Source organism: Fringilla coelebs (genome assembly GCF_963513975.1).
Source record: "Fringilla coelebs genome assembly, chromosome: 2".
Taxonomy (NCBI): domain Eukaryota; kingdom Metazoa; phylum Chordata; class Aves; order Passeriformes; family Fringillidae; genus Fringilla; species Fringilla coelebs.
The window spans coordinates 74,542,465-74,560,576 of NC_140029.1; the positions used below are offsets into that span (position 1 = coordinate 74,542,465).

At 37.2% G+C, this 18,112-nt stretch overlaps 1 protein-coding gene across 2 annotated transcripts in view; it reads right to left on the reverse strand.

Annotated features, from left to right (window-relative positions):
• Positions 1-18,112, reverse strand: part of DDX10 (DEAD-box helicase 10) — a 153,587-nt gene that overhangs the window by 103,735 nt on the left and 31,740 nt on the right. The window contains exons 11-13 of one of the 2 annotated variants that reach the window (XM_084226144.1): positions 16,843-16,930; positions 11,192-11,280; positions 2,911-3,376 (exon numbers count right to left, since the gene is read on the reverse strand). In XM_084226144.1, the coding sequence (XP_084082270.1) occupies positions 2,911-3,376; positions 11,192-11,280; positions 16,843-16,930 (643 nt within the window). The remainder of the gene's footprint in view (positions 1-2,910; positions 3,377-11,191; positions 11,281-16,842; positions 16,931-18,112) is intronic. The other variant, XM_084226145.1, reaches the window with a different exon arrangement.

Below are 18,112 nucleotides of genomic sequence, written 5' to 3' on the forward strand. Positions count from 1 at the left end.
CCCCTTGGAGTCTGTCATCAGTTTAAATAACCCCTGCTCTTTTTGACCAGCTCCTTTCCCTTGGTAAAAAGATAGATGAGCCAACCCCACTTGTAACCAAAGGTCAGGGCTCTACATCAGAGTCAGCCTGACACTTCCCCTTGCTCCTTCTTCCGTTGGAGGGACTAGGGCAGGGACAAGGATGAGGAAGCAATGGTATCCCTAACAACAGCCATTCAAAAACTGAAACTAAACCCAATGTTTCCTTTTACAAAAAACGTCCTGGAGCTCAACAATCACAGCAGGACTGCTTTGGAACTGCTTTTAGGACAAGAAGCCTAAAGCAAGAATAGTGAAATTGCACAGTCAATTATACACATTAAAAGCATAAATGCAAACTGAATTCAATCTTTGTGGGCATATTCATAAACCCTAAATTAGATAACCACATGCCAGTGTTTGCAAAGGACTCCTATCTTATTTAGCACACAGAACAGCTTTTCTAAAAAATTCTCCTAACTAATGCAGCTGAGTATACACTCTGTGTTCCCACTCCTAGACTCTGCAGCCTTTCCTACTACTAATTAATGCAGCAAACTGGTTCCTGAGTCCTTCCTAGAAGGACACTGCAACACAAAGCACCAGGAAAGCTGCATTCACACTGCTCAGTGCTTCTCACACCCCAGAATACTAATGCTTTAAATATTAACTGATCCATCTTAATGCAATAATAACCACTTCAGAACTTCTATCCAAGAAATAAAGAAATTGGAAAAAAATATAAAAGCTGTTGCACATTATCAATTTCATCTTAACATTCAGAAAATAAGGTGCTAAGTTATGTCAAATGAAAAATGCACAATGCCCAAGTCTTTTAATGTAATTTCTACTATGTTGCATTTCTATAACAAAACCTTAAAAGTTAATATGGTTACTGACAGAAACCTTTATTCTCTTATTCTTACTAAAAACAGAATTCTTACATATAAAGCATTTCACAATTTATCAATACTTTTCACAGTATCATATGGTAATAAACCCCACACTACTGCATGCATTGATCAAGTTAAGCAGAGTATGCTCTGCATTTTGACTTTCTAAAAACCATGTACTTCACTACTATAGGCATTTCTGCAGGAGTTTATTTAAGCTTTTAATGACAGAGACCTTGAAACTTTCCATTTTTTTTCTTCACCAGCTTAGAAGAGACACTTAGTATTTTCTTATTATGCCCCCATGTACCAGAGCTTTTAGGTGGTACAAGGTCTTCTGCGCTTGCACACCAGTCATGAACTACTAACCCTGACAGCAGTTATTCCACACTGTATCACAGAAAATGATGCCTGAGTTACCTGAACATAAACTAACCTATAAATGCTTAATGCTGGAAAACTCTTGCAAATTACTTTCTAAATCATTTCTATTTCTCATAAATTTTTTTCTTCTCATTCTTTTACCTCAAACTTTCACCTTTTACCATTTCCTGAACAAAACCTTGCAACCTATTAAAAACAGCATGAAATTGTTTGTGCATTTCAGCATGCAAAATTGTAGAAGCAATAAGAAAGCCACAAGATGGTCATTCTTTAAATAAGGCACAGATATTTTACTCCACTTTGCTTTTAAAACATAAAGTTCTTTTCTACACAAAACTGAAATTTATTAATAAATATAAGGTACTGCCAAGCAGTGGCCATGCCTGGGCAGAACCACTCAGGCTGAGAGAAACAGGAACAGAAAGTTAACTCTGTTTCCACAGTTCTCAGATGAGACTGCAACCTGTGTCAGCCTCCTCACAGTAGAGAGGAGAGTGCAGGCAGCAGTCAGATCACTCTGCAACTGCTCACTTTTGACAATGACAGCTGATAAACTAGTTCATACTTCACTATATACCAAGGAAAGATGCTGTTTATTAATGCAGCTAGTGGGATGATTAGCTTCAAGGTCATGGTAGGTGCCCTGTGTTAAGTAATAGCCCAGAATAAGAAAGATTTAAAATAAAGGTTGGAAAAATAAATACTTTGCTTCACAGGAGGTAGCCCTTGAATGCATCTAAGTCCAGAAGAAAACCCTGCCAAACCAGATGGTTATTTTGCTTCTATCTCTTTACTACAGAAATACAGTTGCCAGACAGCAAAGGATACACCAAAAAAAAAAGAAAGAAATCCCAGTATGCACATACCAAATCTGCTTTACAGAAATGACATAAAAAATGTTTTTTAAAAGCCTCCCTTTCCTGTAATGCTGTATTTAAAGATTAAAAGAAAGAAATATTTCTCGGAATACCAAGGACAAAGAAATCGAAATTATAAAGCTACGTGCCAAGGAAATGAAAGATTTACATGAATACTTTCCATAAACCTTTAGAGCCATGCCTCATAAGAAACATGTGCACTTCCTCTCCCTCTTTGATACTGGCTCAATTCTAATAGGAATGGTCCTGTTGAAAGTAAAAGTCATTGTTTGAAGGTTACATTCTTGTAAAGATCATTTTGCTGTGATTTCTGTTGGGAAGTGGCTCATTGTGTATTGAAATTCAGTTCCCAGTGCTATAAACCGTGGTTCAGCATCAAAATTATGACTGAAAGCGGCAGCTATTTAGAGAGGTACAAGCAAATTAGGAAGGGATAAGAATTAAAACTGTCAAAATTTCCCAGGTTTTTGAGTCACATTATTCATAAACTAAAGTGAGTACAAGGATATTCATTATGCAGGTAAAACTGTGCTAACAGCATAAAACCATAAAAGCTCAGTCACACCACTCATCTTCTGGGAGTATTTATGACCTCTGATACATATGCACAACATGTCCAATTTCAAACAAGTATTCTGCTAAGAGCAGAATTTCCTCTTCTACTCTCCTCCTTCCTTGGAACAGGTCCAATAAAAAAATTATTAAGATTCACAAGCCTTACTATAAAGCACACTTACCGGTGCTGGATTCTCTTTAGCTTCCACACCAAAAACATCCCGTTGTTTCACTGTCAGCAAATCAAGACCTTCAGTGTCGTCCTCATCATCATCATCATCTTCAAAGAACTGCATGGAGTCTGAGTTTGGTACCCTCTTAGGTACATTAACTTCTTTTTCCTCTTCCTCAGACACCCCTTTCGATTCATCCTCAGACTCGCCACTCTCCTCAGCACTTCCACTGGAAACAGAACATTCCTCAGCTTCTTTTCTTCTCTGCTTTTCCTTTGTTTTGTTAACTGATGTTTTTCCACTGAAATTATTTTCACATTTCTCCACTGTTTCCTCATTTACCAAGGTGAGGGCATTCTCATTTTGCTCTGTCTCCTCCAGTGGGTCTGTCCCATTGGCTGCCTCATTTGCACACAGCTGCTTCCGAACTCTTTGAAGGAATCTCACACGAGGGGCCATTGCAAGACCAAGGGACCTAAAACATGGAATTAACCAAATAAATTTAAAAGGCAGATATACAAAATTTGACTAAATTAGAAGCTCTCATTGATGGCTCAAGTGATTCAATTTCAATTATCATTCATATTGATACATTTTGATCAACACATTTAGAAAAGTCTAAAATACAAGTGAACATTGGAAGAGGAAGCAAGATGAAATAAATGAGAACTCTCAATAACAATTACAAGCCTCCCAGGAAGGAAAGTAAACAAAGAAGCTGGTAAGCTGCAGATAAGAGTCAATTAACTATCTATGTTTCACAGTAAAACATGGTGGAAGAAACACCAATGTAATTGGTATTGAAAATACATGGATTTCACGTCAAGGACTGAGATAACACTGATCTGTCAAGTGTCCTTCACTACTGGAAGCACACCCAGAACATTATCCCCCTGACCTCACAGTGACTGAGATCAGCAGAACAAACATGGTATGGATGAATGACTAACAGCAGAAAAACCTAGAGGAGAGACACTTCTCCCTTAAAGGCAATTTCACCTGCTTCCACCTCTCTACAGCAAGGCTTTACCTGCATGGCATACATAACTAACAGTGCCAGCAAAGCTAATATTTTACCCAGTTATTCATGACAATTCAAAGTTATACTAATAAGCATTACATGAAGGGGCAAAAATTGCAGAAAAAGCAAAAATCCTGTCTAGCAAAAATAGTGGAGAGCACTGCATGGGAACAGATACCCTGACTCCAACAGCCCATCTGACTTCAATAAACTTTGTAATTGTCCGCTGTTATTACACCTGACCCTGTCAAATCCAAATTAAAAAAAAAAAAAAAAAAATAGCAACTCTGATTTCAGAGTTCATGAGCCATCTCATTAGGTGAATAAAAAATGTGAGGGGACACTGGTGCTGGGGCAAGGAACACATAAAGAACCCATGATACAGAACTGAAAGTAGTACCTGGTGCTTGTACATACACTTAACAAAGCAATCTAGTATTATACAGTGACTATATTATACAGGCACCCACACCTGTAAAAGACCAGCCTCTTTCAATTCAAAACATGCACAGCTATACACCACCTTTCCTCTCAATGCTGGTCAAGTAGATAGCATAATTTCTTATTTTCACTACACAGCCTCTGAAAGGAACCCAAGTTATAGCACAGGAAAAATATCTAGTCCATACTACCCAGCAGAAATGTCATTATAAACAGTTCATTAAGCACCCAAAAGATACTGCAGAGCAGCAAGAGTGCACTGTAGGTTCTGGAGAGCCTTGAACTTTTAATGGTAGCCAATGCGAAAGGCTAGTCAAAAGGAGTGCCCTGCTTAAATAAACAAAAAAACCCAATTGTAATTGCACCTGTGCTTAAACAGGGCACTTTTGGTACCAGCCACAGGTTGAAAGTAGACACAAACCCAATCAGCAATCCACAATGTTAGGATAAAGAACAAATATTCCAACAAATAAAGTTTATTTTTAATGTAAAAATTTTGGTTTAGTGTTTCTGATAATTCAGTACTGTTCCACATGCAATTAACAGCAAAAACAAAGCAAATAGAATTTTATTTTAAAAGATCAAAGGAAGTTTTTATCCAATGTATTTTGCACATTTACTGACAGTGCAGAGGATAACTCAACACCATTGGGAACTGAAATTGGAACAACCAGCGATCTTAAACTTGTTTTACTGTTTGACAGCAAACACTAATTACCTTTGCAATGAAATGATGTGTTAAAGTTGGCCTATTGACTAACTGTAATGGAAATAACCAAACAGCAGATGTAATGCTTCACTGCAGCAGCTGGAAACCATTCAAACCTGGAACTGGGCCTTAACACCAGGCACAGTAAAACACACATCAAGAGATTGCTGCATTCAATCTCTCCAGCAAGGAGATCGAAGTTGCAAAAATCAAATCCTTTGGAAGACAAACACTTTTTTGCTTTTCTAGATTTCACATTAGTCTACATAAAGTATTGCTGTCAAGTGTTGACAAAGCAATGCAAGAAGCAATACTGCATGGCAACTACACAATCAGCGCCCACTTCTCTTTCTCAAGCAGACAGGCACAAGGTACACAGGGTTGAAACCTCTGATTTTATCAGAGCTTTTCTTCCATACTGCCAGAGCTAGCATCAAAGATCAGGAATACACATACATAGAAAAGTCTGACAAGGTGAAAAACTATTCTCTGCTCAGCAAAAGTTACAAAACAGAAAGAGCAACCATGATGTGGGCAAGACTTCACATTACAGATCTTTTTTCATTCAAGTATGAAATTCCACTTGCCAGACTACTGTACTGCACTGATGTCTTACTTTAATAATTGAATAAAATTAATTGTCAGTTAGTCTTGGCAATTTTTTCTTCACTGCTTAGCAAGACTACCAAAAAAAGACTAACGCTATCGGAATCCAAATTACTTACAAAAGAATACAGACCTCAGGCAGAAGGGAGAGAAAAGGTCACATTTATTTGGTAAGACAGTAATAGTAGATAAGCTTAGAAAAAGTGTATTAAATAATCCCCCAATTCTTTTAATTACATAACTTCTCAAAGAAATGTCAGTAATTTGGCTCATTACTGTCTCTTTTTCATAGTATATTCCAAATGGAGAAAAATCTGGGACAAACAGTCTGGACATTCTACTACTGCTAAAAGCTTCCGATATTTTAAGATTTGACAGTTTCTTTAGAAACTATTCCTTAATTATTCACCAAATCTGTATTTCAGTCATACTAAAACAACTCAATGTCTGAACCAGTCTTTCATAAACTACAAAGGACGTTATTAGTTCTCAATAAGTCATTAGATGCCACTCAGACCACAATCCTACTATGACTGAAGTTACAGCTATTTTTTAACTTTAGTGCTACCATTTCACACACTCATCTGGAATAAGAAATGTGCATGGTTTTCTGATGAAGACAGACAAAAAGCAGGTAAGTAATTTAGTGATATTTCATAAATCCTAACAGACAACATCAAAAACACACTAACAGCACAGTGCAGTCTTCAGACTATGGTAGCCTTTAAATGGCAACAACATTTCAGCTGACAAACCAAACAATCTTATTTCGTATTTTGGTGTGAAATGCAATGATTTCTTAAGAGTAAGCTTTTCTAGAAAGACATTTGAAATCAGTTTCTAAAGGCAGTACTGAAACCAAGGGAGTGTTTCGCTGCTGTTAATCAAATTACAGCTGACAGTTCTACTCCTCAACTGAAACCAAGGTGGCCAGACATCAGCATTCCCTAACACTGATTAGGGAATGCATAGAAGTAACTACACAAATGACCTATAATGCTCAAGCACCTTTGTTAATTTAGTAGCAAGTTCAGAAGGACTTTAAGGAAATAAATTAAAAAGAGTAAAACTGCAAAGAAATAACACTGTATGGCTTTAAGGAGAATACCGCCATTGTTTCCAGCGAAGATCAGGCATCAACTTTTTATTTTTAATTAATTCTAATGAACAGTGTAACAGACTTAAAAAATACTGCCTCTTCTAAGGTTTGATAATTGTGCTTATACAAAGACCTGGAGTGTGTTTATATTAACATGGTAACTTTACTTTGCCTCTACTGGGATGAGAGAAAAACTTGACATCTCTTAACTCTTTAGAAAGACCAAATCTTAGACACTCAAAGCAAAATCTTAAAATTTTAAGTTTGACAAATGCTCCTCATTTGCTCCTAGAAGATTACTAGTCCTTTTTCAAACATGAGCCAGCTGTAAAGAACTGCTTCAGAACAATTTTACACAACTTACTGATTCAGTCTGATATTAGCACATTTACTAAATATAGACATATTCCATTAGTGAACTACTTCAGAATGATATGAACACATAAAAACACAGCACAGAGATTACTTTTACTGTAGAACAGGTTCAGACAAAGACCTAAAATAGATTGGAAAAGGTTAAAAACTCCCAGAAGCTATGTCAAGAGAAAAAATATGTATTACTTGCCTAGCAATATATGCTACATCCACATTTAACATTTAAAATGTTATCAGAAGAGAGGATGAGCAACCATTTGAAAACAGGAGAAATCACATCAACTGAAAAGACACAAATCTGAACTAACAGGCTTTCCAGATGGTCTGATAAATAACCAAAATGAACTGAGAAATTGTGTTTGCTGTGCTATTTACTTTACCAGCCAGTTTTATTCCTCTCCATTAAGGAGTTCAAATGACTGGCAATCTATTATTAATAAGGAGGGCCAAGCTATTCAAGACTTCATGGGCCAGGACCAAAGAGAAGGAGGACAAAGAGGATGTCATGGTTGCAATCGAATAATTCAGGAGACCAAGATGAAGTCTTCCTTACAAAAGGAAAAGGAACCTCCACATTGCAGTTGCAAACCCTGGTGATGCTCCTTGGTACCTGAGCCACCCTGACACCTGCTCAGAGGGCAACACAGCAGAGCACAAGCAACAAGGTTTTCTAGAGTGCATTAAAAACCCCTTCTCCAAGTTAGCTAGCTTAGCCAACTCTGACAGGCACTCTACTGGAACTGCTACTCATGCATATGCAAGTACATTCACTTCCAAGGTGAGTGAAGGTCAATAGCCAGCTTGGCAGAATGAGGGAAGATAGCTCAAGATCCTAGAAGAAACGAGGATGATGACTAAGAGAATAATGACCCTGGACTTTGAAAGAGGAGACTGCAGCTTCTTCAGAAAGCTGTAGGCAAAAGTTTACAGAAGTAGTTACTGAAGCTCAGGAAGGGACAGCTGGACCTCGGGTGTCTGAGGGGAAGCTCAGTGAGGAACGCCCAAACTCTGCAAATGGCTGGAGGGAATGCTGGGGTCAGTATGAGCAATAGCATACAAGGCTGACATTAACCAGGCAACAGCATGAGAAGTAGTAAGTCTGGTTACAGGTGCATGAAGACTGGAAACAATAGGAGAAAAGCAATTAGGAGCTCTCTTTGAGCATGTAGAAAAGTAAGTATAAGGAGAGCCAGAAGGAGGGCCAAGAACCAGCAAAGAGATGACAAGACATGCAAAGACTGCAATGGGCACTGCCTGAGGACGAGAGAGACAGCCCTGAGCAAGGTAACAAATAAAACCTTCTGCCCTGACCATGCAGTAAGGGTCAGGCCAGGGGTGGCAATGAGAGTGCAGTGGGTGCTTTCCCTGGTTAGTGAAAGGACAGACAGATGTGGACAGACGGATCATGTATTCTGCTATCACCCGTTTCAGTCCTGACAGCACCTGCAGCTACCTTCTGCTTTTTAATACTGATCTGCAAGCAATACTTGCAGAACTATCTGGATACTAAGGAGGGTGTATCTGACATGTTGCCCATAATTTGTCTTCAACTTGTTTAATTTATTCTCTATGTACCAATACAGGGAGAAACAGGAAAATATGCTGCATTTCTCCTGAAAGACATGACTACAGTCACAAAGGAAATTACCTTCCCTGGCAGCCCCATAGAACTGTGACTAACTTGTCCGTCCAGCACACTCACCTGTTAAGAACTGCCCCTAGAGAGCAGTGTATAGATATATATGTATGTGTTAGCAGCTAGCAACATAAAGTGCCTGAGAAAGAAAATATTTCAAAACACTGCCTCCTCTCCAGGAGACCAGACTATGCAATTATTCCTTTTCACCCCATTGTTTGTTTACAGTTTCTTATGCTTTCAAAGCTGTCCTTTGCAATCAAATGACAAATTTATCTTTTTAATGCAAGCATTGAGCTTCTCATTCATCAGACTTAAAGGCTGCCTATGTTAACACAAGGCCTACACAAGTCTTCCTCCAGTAAATTATTCTTGATAGCAATTTATAATGAGAGAATACTGGAGAGAATAGTAATGCACCCTAGCTTAAAGGCGATCAATCGCTAGAATAGATGTGTGTGCATACATTTTTTTTATATATTTTGTTTTATATATATGATTTTATATAACACATAAAAATGAAAAATACTTGCTTTTCTGCGGACTCAATCAACAGAGCTTAAGAGAATCTCAGTGCACAGACATGCAGAGCAGGAGAGCAATGGGGAATGTGGACAACAGCCTGCAATGCAAACCTGACAGGGGCATTAAGCAGCCTATTTTCTCTGCAGGATTTTTAGTGGAGCAACATCTATCAAACTAACAGTAAATCTCCATGGAAAGACTTAAGTACTTTCAGAAAATGCACACAGAAGGTAAAGGGAAGAAAGGATTCTCATTTCAGGTTCTGCCATAAGTTTGTGTACAGAATGGAAACCAAGGTCAGTTCTGGATGCAAAATTCAAACATACCAGACTTTGAGGGACTTTCATATAAATGAAGATGAGTGATCCATGTATCAGTGGCTGTGCACGGAACTGCAGGGTGTATTTTAGTTAGACTAGCAGTCTGGAGAGTGCAGAAGAAGAGTGCCAACAAACTAGAACAGAATCTCCAAATTATCTCCCAGATTTATTATCTTCTGACTTTTTGATTACACTGCCACATATTTCACAGCCTCGACTAAACCTCTCCTACTCTCTCCAAACAAATGACTGGTTTCTTGCATTTCATTATTTAAATTACTAATGTAGCTTTCCAAAGCTGAGACTCAGAATTATTTTGAGGAAGGTCCAAATCTGGGCACACAGACCTGAGAAGAACAGAACTGTAGACTACTCTGTCTACAGATACTAGATGGCATACCATGCTGAAATCCAGAAAGAGGCACTGGGATTCTGAAAATTCAGCATTACCACCATCTGCTACTCTGTTTCTAACACTGGCTGAATTTGTGTGGTTATCCCTCTTAGCCCTAATCTTCTGCCACTATTCCTTACATTCATAGCACTATAAGACCTACAACATATTTTGAAGATGCTGACAAACCACACAAGAGAAGGGTTAGACATTGCACGTAGCAAAAATTTTTGAACTTATGTGACTTCTTTTTCAAAATGTCTCAGCCCATGAAGTTAAAAAGCATCTTTTATAATAGGCTTATGTATCTTAAAAAGCATAATCATGTTAATGACAGCACAGCACAGAAAGACCAGGTGTTTCAGAGTCTAGTAATTTGTCACATTTTATTTCATTATACCATGTGCTGGCAAATTACCTTTCTCTGTATGAAATTCCACACACATCAAATTAATTTACTGTGAACCTTTGAACACCTTGCTGCTCCCTTACGACTACCCTGTATCCCCACGAGATTTCAGAAGCTTCACATCTTAAAACAATTTCAAGGGGCTGTCATCTGTACAGTCAACCTGTCAAAATTAATTTCCCTCCCATACAAAATATGGAATGATTCACATAAATGTACAAAAATAGACATAGCAAAATAGATGCTATTCACTCTAGTGTTATTCACTCTATGCTTCATCTTTACCAAACACACAATCTTCTGAAAAGTAATTGATGGCCAAAGAGAAATGTCCGAATCATACTCAAAATGAGACTCCAATACACAGTCTTTAGATACCTCCAATTTCTTTTTAAATAATACTTTACAGGTTGGTATTTAGCTATGAAGCTGAAGGGCAAATCTGAGAAGGGAAAAAACATCAAAACATTATTCCATTATTCTCTATCCTTTTACTTCAGAAGTTATGTCTTCTAGGGTATATAGCAAATGTACCTTCTGCCCTAAGTTTTCTCTGTACAGCATGTACTGCTTTTACACATAATTTCCATTTAGAATGCTCTTGAAAATATGCAAAAGCTCAGCATGAATATGAAACTAAATACACAAGAAGACTAGAAGACCAATTCTGTGTGTTAACACAATCAAAACAGCTATTTAAAGACTGCAAAACGTCTCACTATACAGCTTTCATATTTTAAGTTGACCATACTTACAGAGCATATTCTGCTAGAGGCAATTTGAAAACATCAAATACTTCCTTGTTCTTCATTAAGTAAACTGAACGCAAGTAGGATACAAAGCACTGAAAGAAAAATGGAAGTATTCAATAAAAAAAAGACACCGTTTAATTACCAACACAAGAAATCAACATTATATTGTTGCTCTAAACACAAAATGGAATTTCACTATTAGGTAGTCTAACATCAATTTCAGACTGAAATTTTAAAGTATTGATCAGACAAAATTTATCACTACTACAGAAGTGAAGCAACTTCAAGTACTCAAATATTTCATTACATTCACATGGGCTGAATTGACTAAATTTCCCAACAGTATGTCATATTATATTTTCCTAGAAAGAAAATATGACAGATTAGTCAGAAGAAAACATCACTGATTCAATTTGATTTTTTTTCTCCTAGCTTTTCTGAATGTTGCTATGCTATTCTGATATCTAAATTATGTGGAACTTCAAACAGACTTTGTTGCTATCCATCTGAGATGTCCTGACTTAATCTTAGCCACAAGCATGAAGTTATTCTACTCCATATAGCTGTATTTCACTGTGGTCTAAGATGATTCATATTACCTTGCATTTACCATCACATGCACCCAGTCAATGAATGCAACTCAGCTGACCAAGACAAATTCACTATACAACACCTACTAAGACCAGTCCAAGGTAAAAGTATCAATTAATCACAGACTTTCTCCAAAAGAACTGGAAGCGCTGCATAGGAGAATAACTTAATCTTGCATTGCATTTTCCTGCCGTCCTTCCCAAAAGGAAAGATTCTTCTTCTTCTCATGCTTCTTTTACATAGTCTAGTTCTACGTAACAGCAGCAGCACAAATACTGGAATATTTCAAGTATCAGAAAAGAACCTTGGATTTTTGTGGTTCATAACCTTATTTCTGACACATGCCAGAACTCCAACCATGAGGCTTAAACAATCAAACACTAATAACAACAGCAAGTTAAGCTCACAGAGTTACATTCAAACATACTATAATCACATCCTTGTTCTGTTAGGTACAGGCACCTATAGGAGAAAACTACTGTATTGATAACTCCTGTGGAATTAAAAACAAAAATCTATTTCTTGTTAACCTCAGATAGAGGAGCAAACACTCAACAGTCAGGAGCATTGATGTCTTACGAGGATTCTTTAAATGCTTGTAAGAAAAAAAAAACACTTCAAAAGGTAAAATGAAAGATAAGACAAGAAATCAAGCAATGTTACAAACTCATTATTTTCTCCTGAGTAAACAGAAATAAAAACTATTGATTGTAAGGCACGTAGAGCTAAGAGATATATTCTGCAAGCTGCCCATTAATTCACTATAAAAGTAAATTTTCATTTGCTTGTTTTTCCTAATGCTGAGGGGTTCTTGGGCAAAGCTTCCTTCCTGATTATGTCTTTCAATTAATTTTAGCTGTGGAAAGTGTGAGCTCAATTCATTCAGCTGCTACCAAGATTGAGATGTGGAACGCTTACATCAAACACCTCTTTGCCCACATTGAATTATTAATCATTTTACAAAGGTAATTAGAATGTTTAGGAAAAGGCTTCAAATTTGACAGATCTCATTAATCTACTGCTGTCTAGCAAGTGACAAAAATCAATGAAAGCCTCTTTTTTCTCTGCAGTGACAGATGAATAAAAGTAGATTAAAAAAGAAGTATCCTTCCTGTGAAACTAAGATTTGCAGATCTAAATATCTACATGAGTCACTACTTGCTACAGGGTTGAAATCTCATTGTGTCTGTTGGATAACTGATAAAGCCATCCACTTACCTTACCAGCATACATTTCGCACACGTGGTCTAGAAATTAACAAACTATAAAGGGCAAAAAGAACACAACTTTTGCATGATTTTCAAGCCCCACAATAACTAAGAATGAAACACCAAACAAATGCATAGAAGAGCTGTTCTACTTTACAAGAAGAGAAATCAAGCCATTTGCTTTGATTTTTTTTATTTGGTTTCAGTGTGTTGACTTCAACCTCTGTCTAAAACTGTCATCTCAGCTGGATTTCATTCAGTTATCCTGAGACTTCCTCAGCCTGCACACACACACTGGAGCTGAGGAAGAACAAGTTTAGTCAGTCTGAACTTCTTCCCTGCTATTTTACAATTGCTGTTGTCCCCTGCCATATCTGCTGTTTGATATCACTTTCAAGGCTTTTTTTAAATAACTGAACACTGCAAAAATATTATATGCAGTAATTTCTGTGGGAAATGTTATGGTTGGGCATTATTAACATATTACAGTTCTACTACAATAGTAGCTACAAGTCTCCAAAAGTAGTGGAGATTATTGTACAAGTACTGGAAACATAATGAAAAAGCACCACACTCTAGGAATTTACTACCTCTAAATTTTGATTTATTTATCTATTTCCTGGAAAACTGTTGTAAGTATTAAAATGCACACAATTCAATTGATGTGCTGTTTTGACAGCAATTCAAAAGTAACAGGGTGTGGCTGGAATCTCAGACTGTAACACCCTGCACACCCCTCTTGGTGTCATGAAGAATTTAATGGACAGACATCACTTCAGTGCCACAATAACATTCGAACTAGCAAGAAAAAAAGATTCTTTTTTTTAACTGTTTTCCAGAACTGGCTGAACTGACATATTAAATATTAAAATTACAAGAAATGCCAAAAGGCAGCATCAGTCCATGAGAACAACTGCAAAGGTTTCAAAGGAGCCCCTATCTGATTCAAACTGTCTTTCCAAGCAATAGCAGGGGAGCCATGTCCTACTAAATGAACCATGAAGTTCATTGAAGCAATTAGCAATCAAGAACTTTCTATTTTCCAAAAAAGTAAAGGCATCTGGAAGTAAATCAACAAGCTTAGAGGACACAACTTAGGCCTCATGCACTCAACACGTGATGGTAGACAACTATCCTATCCGAACTTCTGTGCACAGCTGTGCTGTTTCACTGCTATCTCATCCATTCAGGTTGGGAATTTATCTCTTACACTACAAATGTCAAGAACTTGGCAGCTTGAAACAGACAGGCTAGACAACGTAACACCCACCCTCTGAAAAATCCAGCATTTCAGATCCAAGGTCAGGATTTCATTTGCATTCATTTTATTGTTTTATTCACATTGACATGTAAGACTACTTGGGCATATTTGCATAGTATGTCTGAACATTCATAGTTACTTTATTGAGGGACACTTCTGTGATAAACCACTTGTCCATACTTCAAGTTTTTCAAAAATTGAATGTATTTACAGCTTGCCTGCAAGAATGACAATTCTCTGCTATCCATAAATTAAAAACTGCAACAAAAATGACCTCAAAGGGTAATTATATGGCAATTAAACTTTTTAAAAACTAATTTAAGTTTGTATCTGCAATACTGACAGACAGCCCATGTTTCATTTTATTCTTGGGCTATTTTGAAATTTTATTATTCCTCTGCTCAATTCAGAATGATCCTTCTCTGCCTTTTAAGAGATTAAAAAGCCAAAGGCAGAAACTGAGGTTTGTTGGTCTTTTCATTCCAAGTAAGATGGTGCTGGATTACTCCTACTCTCATCCTCCCCCAGCCAGCTGCTCTGTCACTTCTGACATAAACTGGTGTAGCTGCAACTTCCTGTGGCAGCTGGAGGTGAATGTGACACCAGTGCTTCTTGTTTGTGCAGAGCCAGGATGAAGCTTACACTGACATTCCACACTGCTTCAAGTAATGCTTTATGCACAACAAAAACCTGGAATACCTAAATGCCAAAAATAGTTTTTAAAAGCATTCCCTTGGAACATTGCCTTAGACATTTTATTCACAAAGCTCCCGCTGAGCTCCTCTGGCACTTTGATTAAATCTCCTTGTTTAGGAAAGTAAGAATGGCATTCCTCTGACTCACTAAGCATCCCTACTGCAGGCCTCCAAGATAGGTCACATCACATAGCCTACCTCTGCAGCACAAAGAAACCACCATTCATCCATCCATCCCAAAGGGGTTTTAAGGTATCTGTGCCAGGAGGCATTGTAGAAGTGCTTATTGCACCCTATTATAAAAGAAAGTTCACACTAACTCACAGAGGACATCTAAAGCTAGGTGAGCTGAATCTCAAGTTTTAAATATTTCAACTTGACTCATTTTACATCCCAGTTCAACAAAAAGCTTAAAACTGTTGGTTTCTCTAAGCTTTCACAAGTCTCTTTTCATTTTACCCTACCACTCAGGTTTACCAGTATACCTTCAATGCCCACACTAGCTCCTACAAATAAAAAGTTATTAACACTAATCCAGAATCTCTGCAATCATGTATTTCTCAGGCTTTGGCATTTCTGGATTTCTCACCATGTGGCCCTTGGTGGTACTCTTTCAATTTTTATATATGTATAAGAAAAAATTACATTAAAGATTTGCCTATTATCCTTCCAACTGTGTTTTCCTGCATCTCAGTTTGAGCTTTTGATTTTGTATAGTTCTAAAGAGACTTGATATAACTATGGAATTCACAGGCTAATGATATACACAATTCAAAAACAATAACAAAACAAAACCCCGACAAACCAACCAGCCTCAAAAAACCAACATGCTGCAGTGCTTCAATAAAAAAAGTAGCAAGCTCCATTCCAAAGAGTTCATGGCCTAAAAATATTATAAAACCAGTGAAAGGTCAGCTAACATGTTTAGTGATGACAAGAGCCAGTGCCATTTCCAGAAATGTTTCACAGGTTACCTTTCACAGAAAGTATCTTTTACAGCCAAGCTCATTCTGATCCAGGAACCTACTCAGTTATTTGAAGAGTCCCTACCTTCCCCAAATCTGATAAACACATGGTGAAATGCACATATTGTCTGCCCGTGAAGTCTCTCAGCATTAACCAGCCCAGCAAAGAAATTCCATTCATAAACCCATTCACATAATTCTCCATCTAATCCAGAAGAGCTATTCTAAGCTATTTTGCTGATCATTCAAATCCAAACAAAAGTTAAAATGCTTTATTCAAAGCATTGGATTTTACCCTGAGAAAGGACAAATTGTCACATCTATTCAGGATATATGACAATAAAAATTGATCAAGGTGGGCACGTTGAGGCCTACATGGTTTCATATCTCTAACTTTTCAAGTCAAGTAATGTGATCTGCTATTTTTAAGTCACCTTTTTTATTAGTAGCATTATTTTGACATTTTTTGTACCAGCTTTCCAAGAAACTCAAAGTTGAAGTTGAAGTTGAAGCTGAGAAGAAATTTCAGAGACAATCTAGTGCAAGCACCTGCTCAAAACAACATCAGCTAGGGTAGGCTGCTCAGGAAGGAACCCAGTTTTTAATAACCAGCATTTGGAGACTGCACAGCCTTGCTGTTCTAGTGTTCAACCACTCCCTCAAGAAATGCTTCTTATGGGTTTAAATGGAGATTTTTTGTACAGATATTTGTGCCTGTACAGATATGTGTGCCTCTTCTGTCACTGGACATCACTCAGAAGACTCTGGTTCTCTCTAATTTATGTTACTCTCCTAACAGAAGTGCTCAATTATCTCTCGTGGTTCTTCAGTTCCAATCACTGCTTCTAGGGCATGTCTGAGCTGGTCAGTTATTCAAACTGCTCTTCTATTCAACCAACAAGCCCCAGGAACTGAATTGAAGCAGATGACTTACCCTTTGAGCTTTCTCTTTTAACTCCTGATCTTGAGCTAAGAATGCTTGCAGCCTCTTTTGAATGTCTGTAAATTTTTCAGGATTAATTCTAATTTAAAAAGAAAAGAAAAACAAAAAAAAAAGAAAAAAACAAGCTTTAATTATTAGAACATTGCAAAATAAGCACCTGTTAGGTTCTCTGGAGCATCTTCACATCTTTTGCATTGTTTTAATATGCACAGAGCTATTACCACTGAAATAGCACAGAATGGAACCATATGAAGGATGAAGATTACACTCCTCAAACAAATAATGCAGAAAGACAAATGGCAGCTGTTTTATTCAGTCAGTTTTCATGGAAGGTGGTGAAGCTTATTCCAAAGCAAAGCAGAAAGCGGCAGAAAAGAACTTCTTGATTTTATAAAAATACTGCAAAAATACAGAAACAGCATAATGAATCATAGCACTACTTTATACTGAAATAAAAGTCTTCATAAGGAAATTGTCAGCATTTTTAAAAGCTTAAATAAGATTCATTGTGCCAGGAATACTGAAATTTAAGTACTTCATAGAAAAAATAGCCAGGTGAGCAATAATAAAGGACATTGAGATTAAACAGATTTAAGAGCTTCTCAAGTAAATAAAGAATATTGACTGCACTATAGAAATTGCCATTAAACCTACTAAAAAGATATCTGGTCCTCTCCCAGATTCTGAATTTTTTAAATTATTCCAGTGATACCTACATTATTGGAGATTTATTTGCCCAGATCTCATCTACTTTTGAGTTGCTACTGCCACCCCAGTGTATCATAAAACCTAGCAAACATGGTGGAAGGTTATTCTTACTAAATATGAAAACAGACATCAAGCTTCATTCCCTTACAATTTAAATTTCTTCTATCTGTTCAGGGGAAAACTACAGTGTACACAAGCACTATTAGCTACAGTTTTAGTGAAAGACCAAAAAACATGAGTTCCAGTTTCCAGACAACACATAATTAGGCTCTAAAAATTTAAAAGTATAAGACAGAAAAAAAGAAGCATGAAAAATTGAATGGGGGACAAATTGATCAACAAATCCTTGAAACATAATGATACAAAAAGTAAAGGAGGGATAGCATGAGCTACAAAAGAATTAATATGAACGCCAGTAGTAAGTAAGACAGTCCAGAAAAGTGTTGGATTGCCACTAAGTTAAGGGGAACGTATTAAGAGATGACCTCAAAGCCCTAAAATTAGCCAGTGCCTTTTGCCTTGTCTTCACTCCAAGTGACAGCTGCAATCAGTC